The sequence below is a fragment of the Centrocercus urophasianus genome, unplaced genomic scaffold (assembly GCF_019232065.1).
Source record: "Centrocercus urophasianus isolate 14NV4802_14NV808 unplaced genomic scaffold, USGS_Curo_1.0 seq_25, whole genome shotgun sequence".
NCBI classification, from domain to species: domain Eukaryota; kingdom Metazoa; phylum Chordata; class Aves; order Galliformes; family Phasianidae; genus Centrocercus; species Centrocercus urophasianus.
In genome coordinates, this window is record NW_024884811.1 from 1,711,999 (window position 1) to 1,725,623 (window position 13,625).

Below are 13,625 nucleotides of genomic sequence, written 5' to 3' on the forward strand. Positions count from 1 at the left end.
ATCACAATATGCTCATTCCCAAGTTAACATCTCTGTATTTGAATCCATGCTCTCCATCTCGCCTCAACAGAACAATAATGTTTTAACTACCTACAAATAAACACAATTTAAAACGCTCCATACTTCAGTTTCAAATATTCAAACTGAAAATAAAACACATGTTGTTCTCAGTGGGGGAGAAAATGTCAGGAGAATAGAATCATAGCAGCTTACAGATTAATCTCCTTGGCAGAGACCAGTCGGTCCATGTGTTGAGGGAACAGCCTTCCAGCTACAGGGCACCAGGTGGTCACCTATGGTTGATTTAAGGAGCACACACTGCCACAAATGCTATTAGCAGTGTGTAATGAGATTTACTCTGCATAGTACTTGCAATATCCTTGAGGTTTTTCCTAAAGCAGCGCTGTGTTTGATCACCACATCTTAAACAACTAAGAGTTTAATCTTTCATTGTTGTGTGCACATAACTCTCATGGCCATTAATAGGTGTTAAGCATGCACGTAAAAGGAAGAATAGATCTTAAAGTTTAATGAGTCATGGTATGCTAAAGGTTTCTAACAGTTCCACAAAGAACCAGACCGAAATTGGACGACTGTTCCCAGTGGGTGAAATTATTAAGTATTTTCAGAGATTTGTATTTTTGAGGCATAAAGGGTGATTAGAGATTCCTAAATAACAATGAAGATTTAGGAAGAGGCAGGAAGACTTAGCTGCAAGGGTTGGAACCTAGGGTAGAGCTCATATTTAATTCTTTTTTTTTTTTTTTTGTTTTACACCACAGGGTGAGCCTTTGCTTGCTTGAAAATTAAATTATGTGTTTTCAGAAGCAGGTCTATTCTTCACTTTTATTTTTACCTTATTTATTTATTTATTTATTTATTTATCTATTTATTTTAGTTTTTCTTCCATATTTAATGTATTAATGCAGAGAGAATAAACAGAGAGAGAAAAGAAAAAAAGAAAGAAAAGCTAAAATTCAAGCTGGACTTCTTATTAGCCTCTGGAGTCTGCCCCTTTTGTCATAGAATGGCCAGCTTTTATTGTCACACTTACAGGTTCATTGATTTCTGATTTCCAAGCCCCTCTGATAAGAATTATCTTTTCTTTGTACTATGCCAGTGGATATGAGCTGTCTCCATTGTTCATGTATTGCTTATGATACTGCAGATTACAGCAAGAATTATCGCAATTGTGTTGTGATTTTTTTTTTCATTTCAGGTATTAAAAGACACAGATTTTTCAAGATAATAGGGGATGATATTTCCTGAAAATATTGCTTTTTTCCCTCTCTACTTGTTTTCGATATTCCAATCACAGGATAGCATTGTTGGATTTTTTTTTTGTGTGTGTGTGTTGTATTATGTTTCAACTGGTTGAATCATTGCACATCATTGGTTAATGCAAGGGCAAATACTGGAGGGACTACTTTATGCTTTGTTTTAATTACAGAAAGGAAAGCAAAAAGAATTTTCACATTGTGTTGAAACACATTGCTAGCAGGTGTGCTTTCTCATTTCCTTATTTATAAAAATCTGTAATTCATAGTGCTTGACTGTGTTGTATACAGAGGTAATTTATTTTGTATTACATTTGCAATTTGTATAAGACTGTCATGCTGATGAACTAGGTGCACACATCCAGTAAAGAATCAGAGGATTAAGGTGTTTTGAGGCTTTCAACTGAGTCTCCCATTTGGAAGAAAGAGATCTCTGTCTTGGAGTAAAGCAGTTGCCTTCCACTTTCAAACCAGAAGACCTTATCCTAGTAGAATATGATGGTGAATTTGAACTCAGAAACTGATTAGTAACACTGTTTATCTCCATGGTGGTTTGATTATTTGCGTGTTTTGTCTTTCTTTCAGTTTTCTTTCCTTCTTTCTTTTCCCGCTGACTACATGCAAAGCAAAATAAAAGCTTTGGGCAAGTTTTCCCATAGAGCTGAGAATCTGGATGGTTGCCGAGGGAAAAGCTTAAACCCAGTTCTCATTAAGGGCTTAGAAATGGGGCATCTTGTTATGTTTTACAGTGTTTGCAGAGGCTCAGGGATATTCCGCAGCTGGTAAATTAGTAGATAGTAACAATGTATGTTTGACAGACTTAGAAATTCTATAACTCATAAAAGTAAAATCAAGCATTCAAAAATACAACTTTTCTTCTGTAACACAGCTATTACAATTCTGTGATTTGTTCTGGAAACAGCAATCAATAACATTACATGTAAAAGAGGAACTTCACCAGAACATAATGTCCTTTCAAAGAGCATCATTACATAAATTATGTTTAGGGAATTATTTTGGCAAGCAACGTAGAATTATTATTTTACGTAATAAGTATTACAGCAAAAGTATCAAGAGTAGGTTGCAAACTGGTATTTGTTTTCTAAAAAAAATTTGATTGGCAGGCTCAAGGTAGATTCAGCCATAAATAATATTATTTTAGAAATATTTAGAAATTAATTAATAATGTCTGGTCTGGAGTGCTAAGTTTGCTTCAACAGCCCTTAGTGCTTGCAAACAGATCTGTCACTCATTATTCATGGACTGCCACACCATTGAAATTCCCTCAACTGAAATAGGAGGAAGGATAGAAATTTTATACAGACTGAGAATAATTCTGTAATAAATATACATCAAAGAAAATCTCTTTGAGGGAAGAAATTGATTCCCTACATACAAAACCCCTATACCTTGTCTTAAGAATTGTTTGACTTTTCACGTAGACAGCTGATAAGCTCAAAACGAAGTTGCATTTGCCCAAGACGACCCCAAGACGAGAAATATTCCCTAGAGGATTTTAACTGCAGTGATGTGTTTGGCCTCAGCTGCCATAGTGACTAAAGCCCATTAGTAAGCTAAAGCAATTTGGTAACGTTAATAGAGACCTTCTGAAATGATCAAACTGCAGAAAGGAGAAAGACTAAAAATTTGTTCAGGTAAATACATCTGGGAAGAGAAAAGACAGATTACTGAAATGATTTCATTTTCTGAAATATTCATTTTTATTTGCATCCTTTTGCTGCATGCTTTGCATATGAGAGCTGCTCCCAAGTGTTGCTGTGCTCCATTTTCCACATGAAGCTGGGAGTTGTGGAGAAGTTCGAGCAAGCTTCTGCATATAGTGCTGCACAGAAGAGGAAGGAACTCCTGAAAAATTTCCCTTCTCTAGTAGTCAGGATGATGTGGGCAAAAAGGCACAGCCCAGCACTGGCAGGACAGGGAAGTAAAATTGAAAGAATATTAAAAAGAGCGTTTAGCGAAGATGATATTAGAAGGGCAGTAGAGTACATTTTACAGGTTTTTATTTATTTTTTATACAAGGATCTTGGCTACTTGCTTAAATTCCATTAAGGAGAAACATAATGCTGACATTTCTTGTCTTGTTTTCAGCAGTATGCATTTAAAATTAGAGAAATTCTTCCAGTTTTCATTCAGCTCATTGGAAATTTTCCTATTGATTTCACTTGGATTTGTGTTAGACACCATGTTGTTTAATGAAAGATCGGCACAATCATGCTTTATTTTAAGAAGCTGTTAAAATTAATCTGATGCTTTTTTTTTTTTTCTTAAAGGCATTCGTTGGAAATAGCTGCAGTCAGTTTCCATTTGATGCACAAATTTGCTCAGCATTCTTAACAGTCTAGCATTTGGTTTTGTTTGTAATGCTGTGTGTATACTGGGTGTCACTGTAGCAAAAGAGTACATACGCTTCTAACTGTTCCCATGAATTACGATACATGGCGCCGCTTGGTAAACTCCAGAGAGTGAGGTAATGAGCCACAGAGGTATTGAGAAAGATGTTGTATTTTTTTCCAAATAAGATTCTCTTTGGCTGTTTGACAGATACTCCAACCCAGGATGTGAAGGAGAGGTTCCTTTTCTGAATATCTCAGCAAAGTTAAAAATCACATTGTTGCAATTATTGCGGAAGCAATTACACTGGGAAATCAACTACTCTGCTCATGGTTGTTTTGGCTTTTGGGTCCAGGGTAATTTCTGGTGGTAGAAGAAGAAATGTCCTTCACTGTAGACAGAAAAGATTTTTTCTGGAACAGATCTGATGTACAGTTCTCTTTTCTCTGGCTAGTAGTGCTCCCAAAGGCAGGCTTGAATGCGGACTTTTTGTGACCTTCAGGATGATGAGTCAGCTCTCTGCACCACTGCAGTCTCCAGTCGGTGTGTTGCTGCCAATTGCTATGCAGTACCAGAGCAATGTGCTGCGCAGCTGAAAACTAAAGCTCCAGATCTATTCATCAGTTCTGCAGTGTATCTTAGAGCTGCCCTTGCTGCTTTTAAAATTTAAGGGCAGGAGGGAGATTAATATGAGTCAATGAAAAGATTGCTGCCTACATTGTTGTACAGGGTTGACCGTAGCATGCATATCATTAACTTTCTAACCAGCTGCTGACAGCTTTTTAAGATTACTACTTGTAATGGAAATATGTAACTCAAGATCGCTGCTTACATTTTGCCAGCCTGCTTGTATCAAGTTTATGAGGTACAAATTCTAAGAGAGGAAAAGATTAAATTCATATGGTTTTGCTAGATATTCCCTGCCAAATCTCTCACTAACTTCAGGAGATGCTGTTTTCTCTTTTCTGCTGCCATTTGTAGCTAGAGTTCCAATGTCTGGAGTGATAAAGCTATTATTCATCAAATAATATCTTAATAGCCAGGGAAATGGTTTATGGAAAAATTTCAGCTGTGGAAAGTAGTTAACGGCGACTTAAGAGGTCTGCTAAAAAATAATAATTATGCATAGCTTTTTAAGTATTTGGTATTTTTTAATGCATAACAACACACTGATGTACCCAGCAGAACCAAAAAGATTGTGTAGCCAAGGATTCTGCCTGGCTTCTAAAGATTCAGGTTTTTGTTTCTGTATGACCTTGAAAAATGTTTCCTTATCTCTATTTAATGGAGTTAAAATGTTGTCATATCTATCAGATGTGTTCAAAAGACAAATTTGATTTCTATTTTCTGAAGCCAATATATGGAAATATTCCAAAATAAGATTAAAATGTGCGTTTCAGGAAGCCATTCAGGAAGTCATTCAGGAAGTGAATGACAAATACTTTGTGTTTTATTTATATGAAGCATTAGTAAGTGCTAGTAAGTGCATTAGTTATTGCCTTGAAAATGAAATAATATGTGATTTATATAAAAAAGCAAAACAATTTAAGAATTAGACAAAAAGCTGCCTATGCATGTTTTTATGTTGATGAGTGCTGGTGTTCCAGTTGTTGCCAAAACCTCTCACGAGTTTGCAGGTGCAATCCTTGAGGAGGATGATGACTTCAAGGGATTGCCATTTGCTATCAAAAACTTCAGATGGAATGACATGGCATGGCATGAGGTGCCTTCTCAAAAGCACAGAGTACAGCCACGCTATTGAACAAGGGAGTTCACTTGATCAGAGACATTGCATGGCCCGGCCATCACAGAGTCATAGAATCATGAAGGTTGGAGAAGACCAGTAAGATCATCAAGTTCAACTGTCAGCTCATCCCCACCCTGACCATTAACCACATCCCTCATTACCACATCCTCACAGTTCTTGAAGACCTCCAGGGACTCTACCATTTCCACGGGCAGGCTGTTCCCATGCCTCACCACTCTTTCTGGGATTTTTTTTTTTTTTTTTTTCCTAAAATATATATTCCTCTATATTGAAGAAACTGGATTTCTACAGCCTGGATACAACAGGCACCAGCACACCGCAGTGCCGTAGCACAGACTACAGCTCAAGCCCCCCAGAGAGTCTGGTTCCACACTGGGCTGTGCATTTTCAGGGCTAATGCAATTTGTAGTGACCAGACTAATGCTTGCAATTGTCCTCATGCCTTCCTTTGTCCTGCAGCCACACCCTCTCCATAGTTCCTGGTTGCTCTTCCTTTTCTTTTTGCCCAGATACAAAACTGCAGTGCTCTTTAAACACCTCTTTTGTTCCTGCAATTATAGGGCACCATTTCTTGCAGTAGAGTCACAAAGCTGCACTCGCCTGTCTACAAAGCATAATTCTATAGCATGCCAGTTTGGATTTATGACCTTTGCTTGCAGTTGTCTCACTGAATTTACACACTGAATGTGTCCAAATAGTGTTGGACAGAGCTTCTGGGATTTGATCTTTACCCACCTACTGGACTGTAAATGATCCTGATCCACGAAAGTATAGAAGTGCCAGAGCTCAGGAGCAGCCATGTCTGCCTGTAGCAACAGCTGAGCCTCGAAAGAGAAAGCAAAGACTGCTCTCAGAAGCCTGGTATCTCTGCAGCAATTGGTTGGGATACTGGGTAGTTCCTCTGGAAATATGGAATTTTAGTCTCTGTCAATATTTTGTTATCCTAGAATGGATAAGGAATGTCTTGTAATGAAAGAAGGATTCCAGTGAGTAAAGGCAGACACTCATGTCTCAGCTCAGAATGTCTCAGCTCATAAGTCTACAAGTATTAGAGACTGAAGTTTGAGGCAAAAGAATGTCTTTGCAACTACTTCTCAAAATATTTCAGTGTTCTTTAACTGTTGGCTAGAATTGGCAAGGATAAGCTGCTTACTTCACAAAATGGCTGGTCTTTTTCCCTGTTGCTAGCAAATTTTAGTGCTAGAAGACTAACCTGCAGGTGAATTCATTGAACAGATTGGTGCTGCTGCTGACTGACTACAGGTCATATTCTTCCTTAAGAAAAGTCAAGGGTAAACTATTTATCAGGAGTATGGGCTCCACTACTGTTGCAAATGCAGTATGTAAACAGGAGCTGTATTCTTATTCTCTTTAGCTCTGATTTTATTGAGCTATCTTTGATTCTAGTTTCACTCACAGCCTCAGTCAAATGAGTAATGAAAACTGTGACTTAATTACATTTCTGTGATATGTCCTCTTTTTGTCAAGTAAACTTTTTTATGTAGGCATTAAAAATGTAATGCATAAACTTTTACTTGTTGTGCTCTAGGCTGATTTGCTTCTACTTGTCTCACATTACTTATTTTAATATCTCCATGTTCAGAAGAAGTTTTTAGCACATTAGCAGTCATCATTAGTGCCCTGAAATCGTAAAACATGAAGAATTACAAGAAAAATCCTGTTTCTGAAGGTGAGTGATGACAGCTGAGGGTAGCAGTTTGCTCCTGACAGTACCAGAGGGGAGTGAAAGGCCAGCAGTTCGCTTCTGCTTGATGAATGACTGCAGTTTGGCAGCAAATTAGATGTCTCATAAGGTTGGGACAGAGTGCAGGAAATCAATATGTGGTGTGTGGAGTTGATACAATTAGTTCACTGATCAATGAGATGCATGAAGATGTGACTTCATGCACTGAATTCACTCCGGGAGACTTCAGTGGAAGCCGTGGAGTTCCCTGTGCTCTTTGATGTAGGGCAACACTTCACAGCAGCTCCAAGAACGTGTCAGCTCATAAGTCTACTAGTATTAGGGACTGAAGTTAGAGGTGAAAGATATGAGCCTGGCCATGAATGTTCATGCAGAGGTGTTGGCTTTCTTTCCCAGACTGCTGCTGAGAGTCTTGGGCAAGGATTGGTAGGCTGGCTTCATGTACTTTTACTGGGAACTGCTTGTCTTCTGTCTAGCCTTCTATGTTCAAGACAGTATTATTACCTAGAAGTATAAACTCAAATGAAATCTGATGGATGAAGACACATCCAAGAACTAAGATGAAATTATCTAACTAGTCTTATTTCATCACGTAGAAGTGATCTTAAAGATCCTAAAAACAACATGCAGGATGCTGCCTCTCAGGACTTGTACTTAATAAATCGTTGCAAGTTAGAACTGAGTAGGAAAAGCATTTAGCCATCACCAAATTGGCACTGAAGCATATGAAACCTGAAAATGAATTCCATTTATATTTAGAAGGAGAAGGTAAAGCAGGGATTCAGGCTTCTTGCAGAGTCACAGCAGAGTTCAGAGTGCAACAGATCAGGAAGAGCCTAACTGCAGAGATTACACGCAATTCTCTGTTAAAAAGTACATCATGTTACATTTCAGTCTGAGCCTAACCTAACCTAACAGGTTTAAATAATTACAAGGAAAACAGTAACACTCTTCAGTGTCACCCTTCTAAATCTTCGTCACTGTCAGTAGGCTCAGCAATGTTAGTAAAACTGACTTTGTTCACAGCTGTCGCGCCAGTTCAGCATCCTAACCAGAATGCATTTTATTTTCATGCAGAAAAGTACTCTGATATTCCTACAAGTCTATAAGAGTTCTTGCTGGTAAAAACGATTGTTTCTTCTTCACATCCATTTAAATGTAAGAAGTCATTAGGTTACACTGAGCATGGGTGGCAATGAATCTATCTTCTTTGACTTAAACAGAGTTGTGCCTGTTTTGGCTCACCCCATCCTGTCAGCTAATTGTGAGACAGACTGGTCAGTCCTCCCACACCCTGCATTACCTGCAGGGCTCTTTCTGAAGTTCTGTTCCCATAGTCCAGTGCCTCGACTTCATGCAACCATTTATCTATCAAGTCCATGAATCCTATTCTTGCAGATAGAGAACTCCAAATTTTTACATCAGAATTTGTTTTGTCAGCTCTGCAAAACCCTCTGTTTAGTACCTGTTTAAGTAGCTTGCAGTTCAGGTCAGCAGTAAAGTACTCTGGTGACCCCATCTCAACTGAGAAGGTGAATAGAATGGTGCATATCATTTATGCAAGATTTCTTCAAATAACTGCTACTCTGCTGTAAAGCAGGTCCTTCTTTTTTCCTTGATCTGGAATTGCTGCAACATCATGCATTCAGGTTGGCAGCCAGAAGGTTTAGGGGCTGATCACAATTACAGAGCTATTTTTTAATTTGTGCCTGTTGATCTCTATATTGAAAACAAGAAAAATGGATTTATTCAGTTAGTATAGGAAATAGCAGCCACTAGATGACCAGTGATTTGGAACTCCGAATGCCTTACTAACAGCACAAAGTGACCATGCTGACTGCAAGGTTATCATGACCTTTTTGAAATCTCACTGGAAAATAAAGTGAAACAACTAGCAGTTTGAACTTACTGAAAACGGCTATGGCACTATTGTTTGCTGGGCAAAAAGCTCAAAAGTAATTTATTACCTTAAATGGATCACGTACAAAGGATATGATAACCTCCCAATACCCTTCATCAAGTGTGGTAAATCTGAACAGAGGTGGCTGAGATGACTCTTTAACATCAGTTACTGCTTTCCAGAAAAGTGGCTGGCATACACGGATACTCTATCAGAATCTTAGTAGCTTGAATACTGTGCACTGACATCTTGTTGTATGCCTCAGGCTTTTTGTTACTTCAGTTTTTACCTGTTTTACATGTTGGTTGTTTTTTTTTTTTTTTCCTTGTATATTTTCTTCTATAAAATAAATATTTAAGAAGTGTCTCACTTGCCCATGCTTTGATCTTAGTGCTTCAGACAAGCCTGCCTTGAAGCTTTATACATTCACATATACAAAATCCTTACCTAGTAATATCTTTCAGTCATCAGCTCTTGCTTAACATGGACATAAAGCCATTGGGTAAAGCTTTTAAGAAGTAACTGTGTCTCTAATAACAATAAACAGGATTTTATCCTGAATAGGAACTAAAATATACCAACCTGTTCTGCCATCTGTACTCAGAAACGTTGAGGAAAAATTTTACGCATTGCTGCTTCTCAAACGCAACATTGCCTCGTTGGGAAAATGTCTCTTCTTCAGAATTTTTCTGTTAAGATGTCTTCTCAAGAACTCTAGAAATGAATGTTTCATGGTTCATTTCAAAGGATTTTTCCTCCCGTCATTGTACGGAAGTTATTCCACAAGAGGCAAGCAGCTAGGGAATTGTGGGCATTGCTGCTATTTGCAATCACAAAGCGCTAAACGTTTCCAGCTGCAAAGAGTTCAGTGTCTACTTAAGACTTGTGAGAGGTTTCACTGGGAATCCTTGCAAGCTGTGCCATCTGCTAATGCCACCAGTGTAGTAACTGGCATAATATACTGTTAATACGAAAGACAAACAATACTTTGAAGTTTTTTACGATGAAATAGAAAAGACATTAAAGGTTGCTGAAGAGTTGCATCTGAATGTTAGTTCAGGTACGAAATGATGGTTATCTGTGGAGAGAAGGTGTTTTCCCGTTGTACTTTCTCCAAGAATCACCACAGAAAAGATTTTTCTGCTTTCTCTATGGATGAGTTGTTCTGAATTTTACTGGATTTGATAGCATGGGAATAGCCATGGTGGAAGTGAGGGAGTGCTTGCGTCCATCCTCATTGTGGGTAGGGCTGATGGGAACTATTCTGTTGAGTAGCATTTTGCCTAGAGTATGCATCCCCATGGGCTGATGTTGCACAGTCAAAGCCAGAGAAGAGAAGACTGTCAGTAGTGGTCCTTGCTTCAAAGGGACCTGAAGCCGCACTTACTTGCTTTCTCTTACCATGCACTCATATGCTGTGTTTGCACAAAATTAATTGCAGTATAATCCCTGTTAAAAGTGGGTCCTGCAATCATGCTGCTTGATTGGCCTGAAAAGACCAAGTTAGAAGCCTGTTGAGTCACTTCCCTAGAAGCAAGACTGATGTCAATAATCCTAGTATAGATATCATCAGTATTTGGTCAAGCAATGATCTGTGAGATCCCATGGCCATAGGAACTGGGATGATTCTGGGATGAAGTAACTGTCATGCGCTGTTTACTTCTCTACTCTATTGCACTGATTCTGAATCAAACAGCTTCCATGACTCCATTCATATATATTTTTAATGTGAAGCTTAAATTACTAAAATTAACGATGAACAGAAACTTAAATTTCTTCTGAAGAGAATTAATGTTTATTTCCTGAATCTTTAGATAGGATTTTGTCTTGCCTTCCAGAAACTAAAGGTGTATAAAATCTGGATACCCAACCACTACTGTGCAATCTAGAAACTTCTTCCCTTCTTCTCTATCGTGTCACAAAACCATTCCAACAGAAGGGTAGAGATAGGCTGTAAAAATCAGTAGAGTTAATTTAGAGCAACCCCAGATCTTTTGTGCACATCCTCAGTTCTCCCACTCCATCTATAATTCAGTAAGTTGCAGTAAGTAACCACCAACAGTGGTGGTCAGCAAGCATTTTGGCTCCTCAGGTCTGTTTTGTCCCATCTACAGAGGTAGCTTGGAGCCATGTTAGTGAAGCCCCAAGTCATCATGTTGAGTGTGGTGTACACTATCTTTGTCTAACTTTGCATGCGGCTGAATGCATTTCTTTTCCAGCTGCATTTAATGTGTTAACATCTAATCATATATGAGACTTAGTTTGGCCTGAAGCAAAGTGTGTGTTCTGTGTCATCAGCTGTAACATGAGAAATTTCTGTGGCAGCTAGAGGGTGACAGTTTCTTTTGTTTCCTTCCCAACGTTAAAGAGTAGATTCAACAAACTGTTAAATCTCTCCATTTGACAGAAGCCTGTATCTAGTAGTAGACTAGTAGTAACTAAAATATCTGATCAAAGGGTGTGTTCTGAAGGAGTCTGTGGTAACAGAGCCAGCTGGATGTTTTATTGAATGTAACCTTATGTATGCATTCCTGTTAGGCAAGGAAGCAGACCTATTAAAATAAATTGAATTACAAAGGCTAATGCTAGAACGGGATGCTGCAGAGGAAGACCTCCCCTTCCATAAGGTCTGTCTCCTTCTTTCAAATTAGTATATACAAGGCCACAGGTCCTAAGAAAAGTGGGTTTCTTTAAATGGATTTGATTTTTATCCACAGATCTTTAGGCACTGTGAAGCAAAAGAAAGTAAGCAGTAACCCCATTTCACATTTTAATTGAGAGCATTCTTTCTTTTTTTTTTTTTTTCCTTTCTATTGTTAGATTGCAAGTTGTTATGCTTATAAATGCAGAGCTTCACCAGAGCAACAGCAGAAGATGTAGTAAATAGAGACCTTGTTGAGCTCAGGGTGAGGAGGAGGAGGGTGCAGGACAAGCAAAGGCAGGGCCAGAGCTGTGTGGGAAAGGCTGGTGACCCACCCTCTCAGACTGCCTTGCTGCTCTTGTGCTTTCAGAAATGCAGAGCCCTTTTCACCATCACTGTTTTTGCACTTGTTATTTTAAATCTCTTTACAGGGGAGTTTTTCTAAGTTGGCAAATAGGTGACTTGTTTTGTTCCCCCCTTACTTCCTTCTAAGTACAATTAATTATTTTAATTAATTAATATTATGCTGAGTGGTTTGCTTGGAAGGGAAAGCTATTCTGGTTTTGAACTAATTACCAGTCTGGATTTCTGAATGACAAAACAGCTGCTAATTAATCTCACTACAGTTCTCACAGAAAGAGATGCTGATAAGGGTTTGCCAATTACCATAAGAAAAAAAATGTCAAGAGTTCTGTTGTGTTTCTTTGGCATCCACTCACAGTCAGATGAATATCACTATTAAACACACAGACAAACTAACTTCTAAGTACCAACGCCAGCAGGCTGTGCAGTGCAGCAAGACTGTCCAGACGTTATTCATCCAGGAGCTAGCTGTTATTTTGCACGTCTGTTCACTCTTGCTGGTCTGTTCACTCTTGCTGCCTAACATTGCTTGTTAAAGTTTTTGCAAGAGGGAAGATGAAGCACTATGGCAGGGCAGCATGGCAAGTGTCAAACCATCCTGTCAGGGATTTTTTTGGTGTGTGTGTCCCAGTGCTACAGAACTTTAGGGAAAAGGCTGGAAGGGGAGTTTTATTGGGCTGATTGCCCGCTTTAATGAACCTGGTTAGTTTGGTGCAGCTGGGGAGGCTGGGGTCTGCTTGGTGTGCTGCTGGCAGAGTGGAATGGAGACAGCCCCTGGACTGCTCTGCTCACATCACCTCACCAACTGTGCTTGGTGAATAGTACTGATGTGTGGCACAAATATTCACTTTCCTCCTTGCAAGAGAAGTTTGCAGCCTGTGCTGACTTCTCTGCTGCTGCAACTGAGCTGCACGTAGTTCCTGGGAAAGCTCGATTAAATCCACTTGGGACTGTGTAGTCTCAGCTGTATTTGTGGTGGTTATGTCCTTGAGAACATGGGCTCAGGTGCTCTGCTGGTGATAGTTACGGCAATCCCTGATCACACCAGCTCAGTGGCACCAGGGTGAGTAACATGGTAAAGGCACAACAACCACTACTGCCAATGTATTCCCATTACCTTGAATTTTCTGGAGATTCTGGCCCATGGAACCCCGTGCCATTAATGTTTCTGAGAACATGAGCCTGTGCAGTGTCTGTGGCTGTGGGGAGCCAGGGAGCTATCACAAAGAATATATAGCTTGCTCAGGTAAAGAACTGGTTTGAACCTTGGTGCATGGCTTATTTAATTTAGTTTCTTTTTTTTAATATTTCTTTCTTTGCTTGCAGGTCAGAAAATTCTTCACCACAGAAGTGACGTCTTAGAAACCGTAGTCCTGATCAATCCCTCGGATGAAGCAGTCAGTACCGAGGTAAATCACTCAGAAATATTTCACTAGGTGGGTTGTAAAAGCTCTGTTAGGTTGGCAGGGTGAGAGCAGGTCCTAGCTGTAGATGAAAACATTTTAGGAGTAAATACCATAAACATTATCAGCCTTCCCTTGATTTTCTTTCTAGTTTCCTAGACTACTGGTAAGACATCAAAGATGCAAGACAGAAGCAGATCTCTGATTCTAGCACTC

The 13,625-nt window shown here is 39.1% G+C and overlaps 1 protein-coding gene across 1 annotated transcript in view; it reads left to right on the top strand.

Moving 5' to 3' along the window:
* Window positions 1-13,625, top strand: part of MAP1B (microtubule associated protein 1B) — a 63,818-nt gene that overhangs the window by 33,432 nt on the left and 16,761 nt on the right. The window contains exon 3 of the mRNA XM_042825539.1: window positions 13,333-13,415. Coding sequence (XP_042681473.1) covers window positions 13,333-13,415 — 83 coding nt within the window. The remainder of the gene's footprint in view (window positions 1-13,332; window positions 13,416-13,625) is intronic.